Source organism: Carassius auratus, chromosome 7 (genome assembly GCF_003368295.1).
Source record: "Carassius auratus strain Wakin chromosome 7, ASM336829v1, whole genome shotgun sequence".
Classification (NCBI taxonomy): Eukaryota; Metazoa; Chordata; class Actinopteri; order Cypriniformes; family Cyprinidae; genus Carassius; species Carassius auratus.
Window position 1 is genome coordinate 2,519,382 of NC_039249.1, and position 18,409 is coordinate 2,537,790.

General features: G+C 33.7%; 1 protein-coding gene across 3 annotated transcripts; it reads right to left on the reverse strand.

Moving 5' to 3' along the window:
- Positions 1-1,238: 1,238 nt before the first annotated feature.
- On the reverse strand, positions 1,239-17,626 carry map4k2 (mitogen-activated protein kinase kinase kinase kinase 2). 3 transcript variants are annotated; one of them, XM_026266570.1, is made up of 32 exons: positions 17,264-17,626; positions 14,164-14,221; positions 13,653-13,743; positions 13,231-13,295; positions 12,583-12,638; positions 12,437-12,484; positions 12,191-12,233; positions 12,039-12,111; positions 11,113-11,244; positions 10,975-11,037; positions 10,774-10,855; positions 10,315-10,422; positions 9,584-9,662; positions 6,680-6,738; positions 6,459-6,505; positions 6,331-6,369; positions 5,998-6,031; positions 5,755-5,914; positions 5,502-5,671; positions 4,990-5,031; positions 4,689-4,773; positions 4,474-4,553; positions 4,305-4,365; positions 4,002-4,125; positions 3,867-3,925; positions 3,624-3,727; positions 2,655-2,826; positions 2,395-2,463; positions 2,211-2,297; positions 2,050-2,120; positions 1,785-1,840; positions 1,239-1,678 (listed from the first exon to the last, which is right to left on the reverse strand). In XM_026266570.1, exons 1-32 carry the CDS (start codon positions 17,354-17,356, stop codon positions 1,591-1,593), a joined length of 2,598 nt encoding a protein of 865 aa, XP_026122355.1. In that variant the 5' UTR covers positions 17,357-17,626; the 3' UTR covers positions 1,239-1,590. The 3 variants fall into 3 exon arrangements, with proteins under 3 accessions (XP_026122355.1, XP_026122356.1, XP_026122357.1); XM_026266571.1 differs by lacking the exon at positions 4,990-5,031; XM_026266572.1 differs by lacking the exon at positions 14,164-14,221 and having other exon boundaries at positions 17,264-17,392.
- Positions 17,627-18,409: the final 783 nt, after the last annotated feature.

The window sequence follows — 18,409 nt, forward strand, 5'->3', positions numbered from 1 at the left end:
TAATTTGGGGGTATAACATGTTGTGGTACGTGAAAAGGGACAGTCACTATTATGAACTATACAGTAAGGTTATTTTTTTTCCTCATGACTAACTTGTGGTCAGTGTGTTTGCATTTGCTCATACCGAAGTCTTTTTCATCAGTAAACACAATTACTGTTTTTACTATACAGACAAAATGTATTTGCATTTTTTTTTTTTTTTTTTTTTTTTTAGTTGAATATCATTAAACTTGATCTTAAAAATTTGTGAATTTGCATTGGATTGGTAGTTGAGTTGTTCCCAGTGTGAGGATCAAATCTGCTTTTGCATATGGAGGCAAAAGTTCTTTACAGACACCATTCCCTGACCCATTCTGAAGAATTTGCCTGCAATCCCTGGTAGTGCTGCTTTATTTAGAACTGGAAAAAAAATTGAAAAGAAAAATAAAACCTTTTTAGGTCAATACCAAATATACAATAGCATTCCAGTTCATCTCAATGGCAGTTGCTGGTTGCTGCAGGCCTCGTTCCCCAAACTGCCCTGAAATGTACTTTTCTTCAGAGTACAGAAAGTATTTGTTGTACTACTTAATAACAATAACATCATTTAAATAGATTAATTCAAATCAAATCAACTCACAAGTTGTAGATCTTTTCAGTCCGCCATCTCATTTTGCAATGTAAATGTTGCACATGACACTTGTATAATCATTTTAATGTCAGATCAAAAGGTGCAGAGGAGAGAAAGGTGATCACTCGCAAGGTCATATATCGATTGTTGTTTTCGCCTTCCCAACACTCCACCCCTCACCCCAAGTCTTTTTTACTTTGTCATTTTGGAAATCTTGTAAATAAAATATTAAATTTTAACGTGTCTTTGTGTTGGGCAGGGGACTGGTACTCACTCACTCCAGACAAATTTATGATTACTTTTCTCTGTTACATCCTTACCCTAGACCCTTATCTACATAATAAAATGTATTTAATAAAAACATGCTATAACATACATTTCTGTTATTTACATTATGTTACAATATTTATCTACTGTAAAGCAGTAAGTTTTAGCTCCCTCTTGAGGATTAATACAGCTAGTGATAACAAATTAATAACAAATTAATCACTCAACTGATCTGTAATAACACAAAAATGTGGCTTATTTCCACACAGTCCTAAAAAACCTATACAAACTCCTCTGTTATTTGCCTTCTCTTTACTAAAAATAAAATCAGGAAATGATTAAGACGTCTAGTACAGTTTGGTTTTACTGTAACAGTTTATTAGTAATCATCACAATCCTTCCATTACAAAATTATCACATGATCTTTTTTTTAATATACTGTAAATTCATTTGTTTAATCCATATTATTTCAAATGAAATTTTATTGACAACAAAGACAAAAACACATTAAAAAAGAACAAGGCTTTGGGGATTCCTTTCTGTCCCCTCACAATGTGTACCAGTGAGACCGACTGAAGGACAGTGTGCACACATGCACAGGGCAGATGCACAGCTCTGAAACTCTCTCTCTCTCTCTCTCTCTCTCTCTCTCTCTCTCTCTCTCTCTCTTGTTGTCATGCATGTTATTTACAGGTTCTGTCCTCTGACTTTCCTCAGTAGCTGCTCTGGTGACCTGTTAAAATGTATAAATTGCTAGTGGCTGAAGGGTTTTCAGTTGGGGTGCTTTGCAAAACAATGTCTCTGTAAACCAAGATTGGAGGGGGAAAAAACAATAAGAAGAATTAAATTCAGTTTTTAATTCAAGTTAAAAAGAAAACAATGAGAAGAGGTGGAAGAGAGTCAATACCTGTGCGTGCCTAAAACTTTGAACACTCGGCTTTCGTCTGTGATTTCTTGTGTTACCTACAAGGACACACGAGGATGACTTTTTAAAATAAAAATATTAAATAAATAAATGATGACAATATGTACTGATACATAGTCTTGCAATGTTTACAATGACACACACTGTATAAAGCTTCTACGTTACGTATTTTTTAATGAAATATGTCTTTATTAAAATTATTTTATTATTATATTATTAAAATACACAAAACATCATAACTCTTTACCTCACAGTTGTGCAGACTAAGTCCTTTAAGCCCATGTTTCCAGAAAGCTAAAACACTTTCTTCTAAACAAACTGTTGAAAAACAGCACATGAAAACTTATGCCACTTGTATCATTTCATTGTGAACAGATACTATGTTTTCCTATCATGTCAGATTTGTACCTAAAGTCTCGATTGGGAAGTCAAACTCCAGTTTAGATGCTAACTCCTCGCTGGGGACACCCTGCATATTGACAATCTTCACCATTTCTAGAAGATGACAGTGAGAATTCGTTTATAATGTAAGTATCAGTGCATGCGTTAGAAGCTGATTCATGGATTATTTATACATATAAATCATACATACTTTCCAGTGCAATTAAAACCGTGTCTCTGTCCAGTTGTGTCACTTGTACAGCTCTTACTGTCTCACTGTCTAAAGAAAGGCACAAAGAACACACATTTTCTCAAAATGTAAGCCCAAACAAAAGTTGTATATTTTTCCTATTTTCTGTACTGAAAGGGAATAATCTGTTGAATTTATAGGAATGTGTTCAAATGTGATGTTTGCTGTGAAATGCTTCAGCCCTAAATTCATGCAAGGCCAGCAGCCACTCAATCACTTACCTGGCTGAGGGCTTGGTGTGCCGTTCAGGTGGATGATGTCAAACTTTAGCTGTCGTTCATTTTGCTGTTGGAGGCTTTCCTGGACGCCCACACAGAGCTGAGGAAGCTCATCTGTCATTAACACCAGCAGCTCAAAGATGGGCAATGGGTCCGGCAGGGGCACTGCAATGTGCTTCAATGGGAAGATGATAAGAAAGGAGAAATGTAATCAGAGGACGACTACATGTGTTCGACTCTTATTAGTGAAAGAACAAAATAGTTTATTTTGTAGCAATAAATCATTTACTTGTAAATAAAATTGCCATACATTATTAACTGTAAATTCAACATCAACATAAAGTCGACATGAGTATCATATTTGATACATCAGACTTTTTTTGTCTCATATGGTGTGTCACAGCAGAGTATGGTGCTTATAATAAAGGAGGGGGAAAAAACACCAAATAGAGCAAAAATATGCAATTTGGTGCAGCTGCTCATATTTCTATGGCCAGAAAGTAAGATGAAATTCTGATGCTTTCAATGTAAATCAATGAGATCATTTTAGCAGACTTTATATAAATATCAGTTGCCACTCTATATCTCCCAATAATATGTCTTAGATGATATTTAAATGCTTAAAATATTTTGTTTTATCATAATTTTTATTGTGGAGGGCAAAACATATAATCAAACTCGATGACTGAATGAGAGATGGACAAGTACCTCAAACGTCTGCTCTGGTGTATAATATTTGGAATTCTTTTTGTATATATTCTTAAAAAAAAAGTATAATCAAGTAAATCATAGTTGCTTCAGTACAGCAAGTGTTCATCCTGAAATACTATAACAAAAATAATCACAACCCAAAGGTGGAAAAGGCTAAAAAATGTGCTCAAAAATATAAACCATCACTCTAACGACAGAAAACATGCATTTAGAAATAATGTACCATATATATTACAGTAAGCTTTATAGGGTTACTGTTACCTTGAGATGCATGAATTTCTGCAGTGGTTCATACCACAATAGTAGCACAAGGCCAGAGGGAACAGCAGCACATAAGAATGTACTATCTGTGTATGGGTTACGAGCTGAGGAAGAAAAGAAATCAAGAAAACATGGCTTTTAGTATTTTTCCATCATAATCAATAACAGAAGGTCAGCAAAGACATTCATCAGGATAAAATTAAAAAAACATTGATCTATTATGATGTAGGAATTGACCCTCACCCACGCTGCACTTCCGACATCCCTTGGTGTCTGCAATCTTCACAGACACAGCAAACTTCCTGTGAAACGATTATTTTAAGTTCCAAATGGACAACATATAAGCTGAATTATTAAATGTGTATGTGTTTATGTGACCTGTGGATAATTCGTTCTGTGAAGCGGTTGGTGCCGAGGGACAAGTGACCCTGTTTCCTCTGCAAGTGCCCTCGCTGCTCAAACAGAGCTGTCAGTCTATGAGAGTAGAGATGAGATGACTTACCTAAGAATAGAATAGAATAGAATAGAATAGAATAGAATAGATAAGCTGTTCACAGCCCACTGAGGTGTATATGTACTGTTTATTTATTTATTCAGTATATGATCTCTAAAAACAGTTGGCTGTTACTGGTATCACAACATCTAAGACTTCAACCATGTGACTATGCTAATGTTACGTACCAGAGATGGACATTAAGACATTATTCATGACGTAAAGCCAAGTGCATCTCTGTGGAAGCAACTGCAATGGAGATCAGGTGTGAAAAACATATTAGCCATTAAAAAGAAGATGTTTCTCTCTCATGTTGTATTTTATGGCAAACAGTTATTTGGTAAAAATACTAAATACCTTTTCTAAGGTGTCTTCATGCAGTTCATTTAAGTTAAGGATATAAACACCCTCCTCCGCACCCAGAATTAAATACTGATCTATGAGGGAATGATTGATAAATCAAACAGAATTCAATAATACTCTGATTCTGTATTACGTTTTTAAATCTATATTTAAATTATATTTTATTTTAATCACAATTCTGGATCATTGTGATGAATGGAAATCTGTACCTCTTGTTTTGGGCAAAACCCATGTTTCTGCACAGTGAATTGTCAGTGGACATCCGTTAAATACTTTAGTAAAACAGGCTCCCATCTATGCAACATGAATTATACAATGTTTCATAAATATAAAACATCAGATGTAAGTTTTAAGATAAATTCTTAGGCTCATACATAGATACTGCTCCCAAAGGTGAATTAATGATAAACTAGTCCTTAATTATATATTAATATGCATACTGTAACACTCAAATTTAGTAATAGCCAGGTTTATCACTTTTAAAAGGTGATGTTAGGTGGTTAAACTTACATAGACTTGGGGAGTGGGAGGAAGTCCATGAGAGTCGGCTCTCTATGAATTAAATGTTAAAAATACAAGGAACAGTTTGTATATGTCTCTTTTTAGTCTGTCAGTAATACTTTTAGTTACTCAAAAAAACAAAAAATGTGTATTAACATAATAGGTTTTTGAGATCTGTCCATGGTTCTGAAACATTTATCATTATCAAAATAATGTGATAGATGTAATGAAGTAACACCCAAACATTTGATCTAATAATGTTTCAACCAGTTAAATCAATTTAAAACTACTTAAAAGTGGTGGACTAATGTAGTTTCTTCAATGAACAATTTAATGCTGATATCTACCAATATATAAAAGACACAAAATCTGTACAAGGAATGCATTTGAATCAATTCTTTATACCTGACACAGTGATTTACAAAAGGACATTAATTTACCTGAGATGCATTAAAGTGCGGGATACACAAATAGTTAAGTGTAAGTCTGTTATATGTAACATCCAACAGTGTGTAACTCACAGAGTCCTCTGTTTTCTTCCTCATGGTGCTCCACTCGGGAGAGAGAGGCGTGTCTCTGCTGAGAGTCCTTGTAAGAGTCCTCTGTTTGTTCTGGGTGTCATTACCATCAGGAGCACAAGGGTCGCTGCACCAGTGCCGCACATCCTGACTGCCTGTACACCTCAACAACACTGGCAAAATACAAAGAGAGAAATGTTTTGAAAACTCTGTAGGGTGAAATTCCTAGGTGTCTTGTATATGCACATAGCAATACCTGTTTTCGGACTTGATACTGTTTCAGGGCAAAGAGTAGCACTGGGTTGAAGTGTAAGGTCCTTGTCCTCCAGATCAGAGTCTAAAGAGCTCATGGGAGGAAGTGATGTCGTAGCAGAGACGGGTGGTGGGCTAAACAGTTCACTTTTCCTCTTACTCCACTATGAAACATCAGAAACTGTTTACAGCCTTACATCATTTTTATATCACCATGAATTGATTATAAGAAAAGGTTCACAAATACCTCAAATTGTGAGAGTCTTTTTACTATCAAACACCTAAAAGTAAAAGGAAGTTCAATGACATTAATTATACACATTAATAATATTTCTGCAGGTGAGTTTTAAATTGTGCATAAAAACAGGTACTAAGAAATTGTAATTGAAATAATTGTAAAAAATAAAATAAAAAAGGAAAGTAGAAAATGATGTTAGAAGTAAGAGACTATGACTAGAAATACAAACACACACACACACACACACACATATGATATCTACTAACAAAAATATAATAATCAAGGCATAGACTCTTTTTTTTTCACTCCACAAGATGGCGCAAGAATATAAGTTTGTCCCACCTCTGCTGTAACTCCTCCTCCACACTTTCCAAAAGACCCCTGCAATAATTATGAAGGTTATAATGACCTATAGTGCCTAGTGAACCTATAGTGCAATTATAAGTCCACTTAAATCAATCAGCACTCACGGTGACTCTGGTTCATCTCCAGATATGCTCCAATCATCACACGATCCCTGAGAACATAAATATACTTGATATACTTGACTTTTTTTTATTTTTATATATAAACATGTAATATGACACAGAATATTTTATGAAGTGTAAAAGAATGCGGTTTGTGTTTTGTTTGTCCCATTAAATAGATAACATTATAGAGAACATCATAAAGAGAGAGTAATAAAACTGACCAGGTCAGGATAGGGTTCAGTCTCTTTCCTCCTGGGAGGGGTAAACTTGACCTGGTTAACTAAAACAAACAACAAACACATATTACATTTTACTACACTTAAAGTTTTTAAAGTCTTTTAGTCACTTATAGTCCTGGTAACACTTATAGCCTTCATTTATCAATTTTTACCATTCAAAAGTTTGGTATTCAGTCATGTTTTTGAAAGCAGTCACTTATGCTCACAAGGGCTGCATATATATATATATATATATATATATATATATATATATATATATATATATATATATATATATATATATATATATATATATATATGTTTTATAATGTCATTTATGTCTTTGATGGCAAAGCTGATCATCAGAATCATCACTCCAGCCTTTAGTGTCACATGATCCTTCAGAAATCATTATAATACTGTATGATGATTTGGTGCTTAGCAAGTTATCAATGTTAAAAACAGTTCTGCTGCTTAATTTTTTTGGGGGGAAGCCACAATACATTATCTTGCAGAATTCTTTGATGTATAGAAAGTTCAAAAGAACAACATTTATTTGATTAACTAATTATATCACTGTTTGACGGATAAAAGTAGCCTATTAATTTCTTATATGAAAAACAGTACTGAACCCTTTTGGATAGTAGTGTAAATAACCATAAATCTGGACGATATAATCCATATTCAGAATAGAATCCATATTATTATATTTTTATAATAAATTATTTAAAAACATGATTTAAGGAATTATTGTATCTGTTTGATTAGCACAAAGGGAATTTAAATCTATGACCAGAAGGAAGCAGTTGGAATTCATTGCACAATGGATGGGTGACATCAGAAAGGACTAACTGGCCCTTCTTAAGACCAGTTAGTACTTCTTCGTAATCATGTTGTTCAGATTTTTTTTCACATGTTTAGAACATCCTTCTAACATGTTCTTGTTGTTGCATATATATGAGACCTCCAAGAACTTCATTCATACTACTCTAAAGTATTTTCATTGTCAGTCTGCCTGATTTGTCTGCCTTTGAATGCAGTAATCTTACAGTCAAGAGTGGTTACAATGGTTTCTCAGTGAGAGTGGCATCAACTTGCCACACGATAACACACACACGCATCACAATCTCTGCTTGGCCTCGAATGTGAGCACTGGATCCAATTCACACGAGTGAGTGTGTGAGGGGGATGGATAAGCACATGCCATAGACGTGTGCTAAACAGTACCAGCTCTATGAGTTGTGCGCCTATTGACATCACTGAAGCTATGCTCAATAGCAGTCTTGTTAAAGCACCACCTCCTCTGCTACACTTCTATACATTAAACATTCTAATCATGCACACGATGCAATGAAAATAGCAACTGAAAACTAAATATAATCAAGAAACATTTTAAAAGATATAGCCAAAAATGTGTTTGCTACTCATTTTTACAGATAATACATGATTGCATATCAGAGGTATTTAATGACTTATTATAGTATAATGTAAAGTGTAACAAAGTATATAATACAATTTAATGATGAAAAAGTAGGATGCACATAGTATTTCTGAATAAAAAGACTTGTTTTATCAAATATTTATTTATAATGTCTGTCAAAACAGAAAAGAAAAGAAAAGAAAAGAAAAGAAAAGAAAAGAAAAGAAAAGAAAAGAAAAGAAAAGAAAAGAAAAGAAAAGAAAGGAAAGGAAAAGAAAAGAAAAGAAAAGAATTTTTTTTATATAGGACACAAAAATAGAGATTAGGCACAGTTATCAATTGATACAGACAAAAGAACCAGAAGGGCGTAAGTGCATTTTCACCAACTTTACAAGAGGACCAAAACAAAAATTTCAGACAGTTTCACATTTCAGTCATTTATAATAAAAATTAATACACACATGGATATACAAACTTATGGATATACACACATCATACATTTATTGATCACTATTTTAACATTTATTAAGAAATTCTATTAAAAAATGTTATTTAAAACATGCACCTTTTTGGCACTAATGTTTTATTCCATTTTGCGTATAAAAACATGGGCGGATCTGATGACAGTATGAACAAAGCATTACATTAATGAGTTTAAAAGAAATAACTATCTATTGTGATAAAATAAGATATCACATAAAAAGTCCTTATATCAGATTATTAATTGAATGTGATTGATTTCACTAAAATAATAATCACAGCCACTTAACAAAATGGCCAATGAAAAACTTCCCTATAAAAAAAGAAAAATACAGAAATGTATTTGAAATAAGTAAACTACATACATTTACATATTACTAAACTGGTATACTTAAAGTCTGCTAAATTAAAACAAGTCATTTTGTGCTTAATGTACTTTAATGCTAAGAAAGTAGTGCTGAAGTCCAACTAAAGATACACTGAGGTATACTTGATTGTGCTAAAGTGGGACTATTGCAAGTATACTTTATGTACACTTTAAATATCTTACATTTATAGAACAATATTATTCAAATTTCATAATCCTCCAAACCCATTTAATATTGAGAAATGTGTATTGTGCACAAGTAGCATTCCAAATAAAAGTTTAATTATATTTTTTATGTGTATTTGTAATTCTTGTGATATGTCAGTACAACATACAATAAATAAAGCATATAAAAATATTAGTCTTTTGGTTTAATATGAATAACTCCAAAATTATTAAGAGTTCACTTGTGTCCTTTTGGTAGTAGAAAAAGCTCATCAAGAGCTTGCATTTGATACAGTATATACTGTACATCTCAAATTTACCCAAAATGTCTCTTACATCCTTCTGGTTCTCACCCCTCGATATATAAAGAATTAGGAATTAATAGTGAATATTGTAGTATGTTAATAGTATGTTGAACATAAATGGTTATGTACAATTTCTACTGGAAATAGGGACAATGTTAACAAGAACTTACATTGTTCTTCTGATAAGCTTCTCTCCACTGGCATATGTTTCCCTTTAGACTGGATTGTATCTGGAGCTGTAATGTTTGCCTTTTACACACACACACATATATCGGCACTAAAAAAACTGAACACTTTGACAAACTGAACATGACATGACAGAAAACATTAAATGAAGTTGAAATAATTTAAGTAATATTAAGTAAGTCATTTGAAAGCTTAATCATGCTTTTAAGAAGTTCTGTCATTAAATTAAATTAAATTAACTTCTTAAACAGCTCGGATAAGATGGCATACAAACTCCCAGGAGGAGTTTAACACAGATGAAAACGAGTCTGTGAGAAATACAGTCTTTACAAAGGCACATACTGCATGTGATTTTCACAACTTGACTTTCAAAACTGTTTCATGCAGTTTCATCTACTAAATGTTTCTGCAAGAAAAGATGCTTTGTCAGCTGAACAATCTGTATATTGGTACGAACCACCATGCAATAAATTCAAAATACTATACTTTTGACCCTCACAGCCTCATTTTCATTCCTGTCAGAAATTAAATATGACGGTATCCCTGTGTTCATGTCATGTCCAAATTACTATAATTATGTAAAAGTTGCAAAAGACGTTTTGCATAAAAACATGTAATTTCTGAGCCTGAGTACATGAATAGCTCAGAATAGAGTTGATATCTCATAATTACAGTAATTGCATTGCAACATAATGTAAGTGTATCTTATTCTCACCTCTTCATTCTCTTCAAGATTGGGTGGATGATGGAGGTCTGGATTACTTGCCATGTCCAGTAGCTCAATCATCAATTTTCTGGTGAGTAACTGTGTTACGAAAGGGTGCTGCGGAGAGAGACAGTAGCAAAAATTATTAACTTTTCTAGAAATACATTACTGTACATTTAATGTTCTCTTGTAGGGATGCTCCACTCAGGATTTTTCCCTAAAAAACAATCCCAGATTTTTCTTGATCGGCCAATCCAGATTTTATGATAGTTTTTACTTAGATCTGTTATATACATGAAATGCATCCTTTCTAACCATTATTTAAAAATAAATACATACATAAAAACATGTTTCCTTGTGCTTTAAAGCTTTAACACTTTTTATGACCACACAAGGAGGGTTATTATAGGGGTACGTGATTTTCAGCTAATATTAACTTATGATTTCTGAGTTTGATTCATCTGTCACCTGGAGAAGAGTTTCTGCTGTCGGCCTCTTGCGAGGACTTTTGATCAAACACATCTTCACAAAGCTATGAAACCCTGAAGACCTGCGAAGACAAAGACACAAACCCCTCACCAATCATGTCAGCTACTAATGGGAAAACTTGCACTTTTCTTTTCTTTTCCCATTTCTAAGAAACTGTTTCTCTGGGGTTTTGAATCTTACCATTTGCTCTTGTCTTTTAGTTTGGGAGGCTGGAAGCTGCTCTTAGACATCAACATCAGAGCTCTACAACAGAAAATAAAACCTCACTTCAAAAGTGCTTTGTTACAGGGTAATTTCTGTTAAATGAGTCATTCTGACCGCATGGGATGAAGGTCAAACATAGGTGGCTGTAGCTCTGCCAATTCAATGGCGGTGATGCCAGCTGCCCAGATATCACACAGATGGTTATATCCACCCTTCTTTTCCACTGCAGCCACCTCAGGGGCCATCCTAACAAAACAAAGACACATTTCCTTTAGACACCACAGCCTCCTGTCAGTCTGATTGTCTTTCAGATTTACCCAGAGAGTAAAGGAGAGGATGAAAGGGGCATATGGAAAAGTTTGGATCATGCATTCTTTTTATATTGTTGTGTATTATTAAAAAACCTGTAATTATAATCAAATCACAGATACAGATACACACACACACACACACACACACACACTACCATTCAAAGGTTTGGGGTTGTTAAGATTTTATTTATGCATTCAAAGACTGTCTTATGCTGAATTTATTCCTGTGATGCGAAGTTTTCAGTGTCATTACTCCAGTCTTCAGTGTCACGGGATCCTTCAGAAATCATTCTAATATACTGATGTGCTGCTAAAGAAAAAACATTACTATCAATGTTGAAAAGAATTGTGCATCTTTTTTATGTTAAAAAACTACTGCCACTTTGGATTAATTAAAGTATCTTGCCTAAATCTACTAATTTCGTTTAAAAAAATGTTTTTTTAATCTTACCAAACCCACACTTTTGAAAAATAGAGTAGATAATATATTTTTTTAAGCAGATAGATTTGAATGTACAGTTCACCCAACAATTCTGTCATCGTTTACACATCATTTGTTTTTCCCAAAAGCATTTGGAAAATTCAGCCCTGGTCATTTCTCTTTTTGAGGGTGAGTAAATCTGTACTTTGTACTAATCATAAGAGACAGTATGATAATTGCTTTACAAGAAAATCCAGACAGTGTGATTCAGCAGGACTCAAAGGCACATCTCTGTGCAGACGGCTCACCAGTAGGGAGTTCCTATGAAGGACTTCCTCTTGGCAACAGAAGCACTGATCTCAGCCGCAACCCCAAAATCAGCTACAGCAGCGAAAGAGAGAGAGACTCAATAATCCAAAATGTGCAACTTCAGATGTCTGTCTGACATAAAATCACTTACCCAGCTTGACATCTCCACGATCAGTAAGAAGAATATTAGCTCCCTGTATTAGAAGAGAAAATTCACCTTTGCCATCACAGGACTACAATTTTTAATTTTAATAGTCATTCAAAATATTACAGTTTTTACTGGATGTTTAATCAATAAATGTAATCTTGAGCACTAGAGACTTCTTCAAATACAATAAAAAATCCTAAAGACCCCAACAATTAAACAGTATTGTCATGAAAAGCCTCCTGCAGTCACCTTGATGTCTCTGTGTATTTTGCCTGTCTCATGGAGATGATTCAAACCCTGGGTAAGACAAGGACAGAAATCTTCTCAAAATGTAGGCATGTGTCATTGAGAAAGATTAATTCATCAAATGATGACCAAAGATGAATTAGCCTCACCTGGAGTGTTTCCCTGCAGATGTAAGCAATCTGTTTTTCCTTTAAAGGTCCAGTTACTGTGAAGGGCATATTATATTAACTCTCACTTAACTGGGGCAGTGGTTAAAGGTAGACATTAAACTCTCAAAGGAAAAAAAAACACCTCAAAAATGTGAGATGGAACTGTTGTTAGGAACAGCCTGAAATGTATAATGGTTTTGGGAAAATATTCCTTTCTTTAATGCAGTTTTCCCACCCCAGAATAAAAATAATATCTAATAATCTATGACTTTAAGATGTTTAAAGGAATAGTTTACCAAAAATTACAATTTGCATTAAATGTATTCACCCTCAAGCCATCCACGATGTCTATGAGTTTGTTTTTGACCATCTATGGATTTGTGGATTATTGTGATGTTTTATCAGCTCTTTGAACTCTCATTCTGACGGCACCCATTCACTAGAGTGGACCCATCTGTGAGCAAGTAATGTAATGATAGTTCTCCTAATCTGTTCTGATGAAGAAATAAAACTCCTCTACATATTTGATAGCCTGAGAGTAATAACATTTTCAGCAAACTCCTTCAAGATGCGTCCTAATAACTCTTCCCTGTGATTTTCAATAGTCTTAAATTCTTGCACAGAATTTTAATGTTATCTACTGTATACCTTGGTAGATATCCTGCAGTGATCCTCCCCCACAGTATTCCATGCAGATCCACAATTTAGTATTCCTGAAAAAGTTGAACAGTTCAGTGCCTGGACTTCTGAGTCAATGCACACAAAGCATTTTCAAAAGAGACATACAATATGCACAAACCCATAACATACAAACCTTACAAGAATCTTATAAACATTTTGTAAGCTCGTGAGTGGGAATGCATGCCTTTGAAATAATATTCGGGAATGCACAATTCATCTAGAGCATGTGCTGACACATTTCGGCAGCTATTTACAAAAGCTATTAAAAATTTGAACTCCATATCTGATTGTGTAACTCTGCTTGCATAAAACATGTTGTGGAATGCACCTTTCTAAGCCCTGGCAACTATACTTGAGAAATACCAGGCAAGGCACAAACATTACCGTACCTGTGGTAAGTGCCATAATAAGCCACGATGTTCTTATGCTTACACTCCTTCATCATTGTTATCTCCTGCTGGATAGAGGTGATATCATCACCTGAATAAAGAGTGAAAGAACAACAAAGACAGAATATACTGAAGACAAAATGGTCTAAACAAAATGTTTAAAGTATTTTTTCTTCAGAAAGCAGCGATTGACAAATCTGAAACAACTATTCCAGAGAGCCATGTAAAAATAACTTCAATTCATGTGACACAATACAGTCCAATCGTTTTTAAAGTAGTAGTGCAGTGAGGCTTCTGAGAACTGTAATTATGTGTAAATATAGAGATCATTACAATAAAAAGCCTACATACATGTAATCGATCCAATAAAATGATTTTGAGAGATTAGTTAGAAACAGCATTTCCTTCTAAATGTTTACTGTATGTTCACTACAGCACTCAAGCATTAAAATATCCCAATATGCAAATGTGTTCTGGTCAAAAACTTATACCATTAAAACTACTCACACACCTGGATCCAGTTTAACAATTTTGATAGCAGCCATTTCTGAGCTCCTAATGTTTCTAGCCTGAAAGAAAATAGATAATATTACATGATGAAACTGGAAAATGTGGTTTCTTTTACAACAATATTTATCATAAAATGGATAATTAGGTTTAACTACATATCAACAGTTGTAAAACAGCTGATATGCATCTGTGATTGTGCATACATTTTATATTAATAAGTCTATACCATTCCAAATGTTTGGAGTTGGTCAGATTTTTTTAAAGAAGTCTATTATGCTCACTAAGGCTGCAGTTATTTCATCAAAAGTATAGTAAAACAAAACTGTAATATTGTGAATTATCATAACAAATATATTAGTACTGTAATATGATTTTAAATGTAATTTATTAATGTAATGATAAAGCTGAATGTTCAACCATTCTTCAGTGTCACAAGATCCTTTAGAAATCATTCTAATATACTGATTTGTTGTTCAGGAAAAAAAATCTTATTATTATCAATATAATAAACAATTGTTATGCTTAAAGTTCTAGAAACCATGATTTTACATTTAATTTATTGTATCCTAAATAAAAATAAAAAGCCTAAATAAAATGCTGTAATTTAACTTACAGTTAAAATAACTACCTATATTACTTGGGAAAATAATTTTTAAATTGTGATTTTTTTTTAAATTATTTTTATTATTATTATTATTATTATTATTAATACAAATACATTTCAGAACATTGTCTCTTATCATATGGCTATATATAGTGATGAGAGACAATGTGCTACAGTGATTTAGATGGGTTTAGGTTTAAAACACATTTAATTTTCATTTGTTTTGGTTTTCAAATAAACATTTTACAGCATACGTAAATGAACATATGAAACATAGTGATGGGTAAATGTGACTTTAAGGCCATGTTTACTTTAGTGAAATGCCCGGGATACTGTATAAAAGCCAGGAACAGATCCAGCTCTCCTGGCAGGCATCTTAATGACAAATATCCTAGTGTCAGCGGCAGCCTGCTGTGTCCTTCACTGTAACCTTGTTCTATAGCTACTGCCAGGACCTGATCTTACTTCATCTTTCTAGATCGTATGATGCTGCACCATTAGTTAATCGCTCATTCTATTTAGGAAGGATTCTATCAATTTACTAATAAAACCATTAATATCTCTTGCCAAGCTGATATGCATCTGTGACTGTGCACAAATGTTATATTAATAAGTCTATGTCATTCAAATGTTTGGGGTTGGTAAGATTTTTAGAAAGACCACTCTCTTATGCTCACTAAAGCTGCAATTATTTGATCAAAAATATAGTAAAAACGGTAATATTGTAAATTATTTTTCAATTATATTAGTACTGTAATATATTCTAAAATGTAATTTATCCATATAATGGCAAAGCTGAATCTTCAGCAAGTCTTCAGTGTCACAAGATCCTTCAGAAATCATTCTAATATAGTGATTCTATTAATTTACTATAAAACCATTTATACCACATGGGATTCATCCGTCTCATTTAACTGTGGAATAAAGAAATAGTTCAATTTGTTTCTTAAAAACATGCAGTCTTTCTTTTCACAAGACATTAACTGATGGACTAGACTAGTGTGGATTGCTCATTGATTATTGTGATGCTTTCATCAGCTGTTTGGACTTTCACTGCAGATGATTCATTGGTGAGGAAGTGATGCAATCATAAAATCATATCATTTCTTTAAATCTGCTCCAAAGAAGAAACAAATGTATCTACATCTTGGATGGCCTAAGGGTGAGTAAATATTCCGAATTTTTATTTTATTTTAAGGGGAAACTCTCTTTTTTTAAATACCCAACTCATGCACATTAAAATAAGATCCATGCATACAGAGTGGTTCATTTAATACTTATGATCAGGCCAAAAAGTTTGTCAGTACACTGGACTTCCATTTTGCCTTCAACTAGTCATAAACATAAAAAATGGAGCATTCTGGACAAAACCTGGAACGTCACTGAGCTGCCTTCCTGTTGTTTTTCCTGGCATGCCAGAGAGCTTCCTGTCACGACTAAAGCGACAGTGTAACGTTATCTTAATGGTTTAACTGTGCAACCTGAAATAATTCAGTCACAACCCAAGAACAATGGCTTGGGTTGGACATCTGTCCACACTTTGACCAGAAATCTCCAAAGCTTGCTATTCTTTATGTTGGCATAGTCAGACCTGACAAGTCTATCAAATGCAAAACAGACTGTTTTGTTCGAATGCAGCTGGGAATCCTCACCATGGAATATTTTTAGATCTCGAGAACTTTCTGAGTTCAAGTTGAGAGAGCTAGAGGCCACTAGAAAGAATTCTTTGTGCATTGTAAGATGGGCATTGTAGGGGTTGTTGGCTCACCCACTGAATTATCATAAAGTGGACTGTGTTGGGGATTGCTACACAAGAGTGACATGATTTCAACATTAAACATATATAAAAGAGATAAAATACACATGAAACCCAACAACATATTTACACCTTGCAAACATCTTGAAGAATAACACTACCACACCAGAGGGAGGCCTACATTTTAAGGTCCAGATTTGTAACATTCCACAAATGTTGTGGTTGTGCCAGTAGATTGATCTTCAATCAAGTCAAATTTCTAAGCCAACCATATGCTATTCCACACTAGAATCACAAACTTTATATCTGATGATTTTTTAAACTATGCTTTTCTGTTTATACAGGACTGTAAAAAACAGACTGGCTGAAGTTGAGGAATACCTAGATGCCCTAACAAAGACATTTAGACACAATAAAAATAAATAGTACGCAGATGTCAGTGTGTGTGTGCATCATTTTGTGTTGTTTTGTGTTGAATGATAATCATATCACGGTACAGTAGTATATTCATGGTACTGGTAGCCTACTCCAGATAATATAATTGCACTATGATGTCAATACTTATCATGGTATAATATCCAAAGACAAGTAGCCTAATAAAATCCTTGTACAGTAATACAATACAAACATGTCATAGAACACGTTATGGTAGTTTTTGTAAGTCATCCGGTAGGAAAAGTTTTTAGTCATTGCTTAAACAATCACCACTGAGTTAAAAAAAAAAAGAAGGTTTTTTCTCACCTTAAAGACATCTCCATAAGTGCCGCTACCGATCCTTTGAATAATCTCATAATAATCCAAGGGATCCAAAAATGAAACTCCTATAGTATTCATGCCTGCAGCTCTTTGTACGTTTCACTTAGTCTATTCATGACAGCTGTCAGACAGTTTGATGTGCAGTAAACTCATCTCATCCCGGTGTACTGTTATCAGATTTGTCGAAAAAATATATAGGCTATATGGATTTATCTATAATGAAATGAAAATCAAAAACGAATCTTCACATCATCTTTAAGATGGAAAACGCGGTCTTTGTTTTATAATCTCTCTGCTCGTCCTTCTCACACTAGCGCACTCGTAGACTCACAGCAGCAAAATCCGATTCGTTAGCGAATCGTCCTTTGGAGTCGGACCTTTTCAATGAATCGGTTCACAAAACTGGTTGGAATGATTCATTAACGAATAGGACTGCATGGTTCCGAGCGGTTTTCGAGCAGCTCGCTGACTGATTGGTCTCTTTTGAACAAGTCCTATTCACAGAATTTATACAATTTGGTTTCAGTAAAGAGAAGTTTATTTAAATGTACAAAAATAATAATAAGAAGAAGACTTTTAGCATTATTTTATGCAAATGGATAATGGTCTAAAATTCTATCTTTATGTTTAATTCTAGACACTGCAGGCAAAAATAGTTCTTTCATGCACCTGTCAGTTATTAGATTTTGACTTTTCATAAAGTGTTTTTTTTTTAAATAGCGCTTTATCTATTTGTCAACATATAATACCTATTTTTAAAGCCCGTTTTCTCAAAATGAGTCTGAAACATAAATCTCCACTTCAATGGCACTTACACACACCGACCTTTACATATTTATTCTGGTCTATATCCTGAAGTTTTTCACAGAGGAATTTGTTCATATAAATTTCTTGATTGTAGCTATAGCCTACAACATTTTAGTATTATTACAATTATGCCTCATTTGAAACTTGTAATACAAAAATGTTTGCAATTATCAATGTAATCAATGAACTTGGTAAATAAAGAGAAAACTATTACTTTTTTTGTCGAATTGCAATAAACAATATTTTAGCGAAACGAAATAGAAGTGGCAAAAATAAACCACAATAAACAAGCCTACATTGACGGGCTGAGGAACTTTATAGACT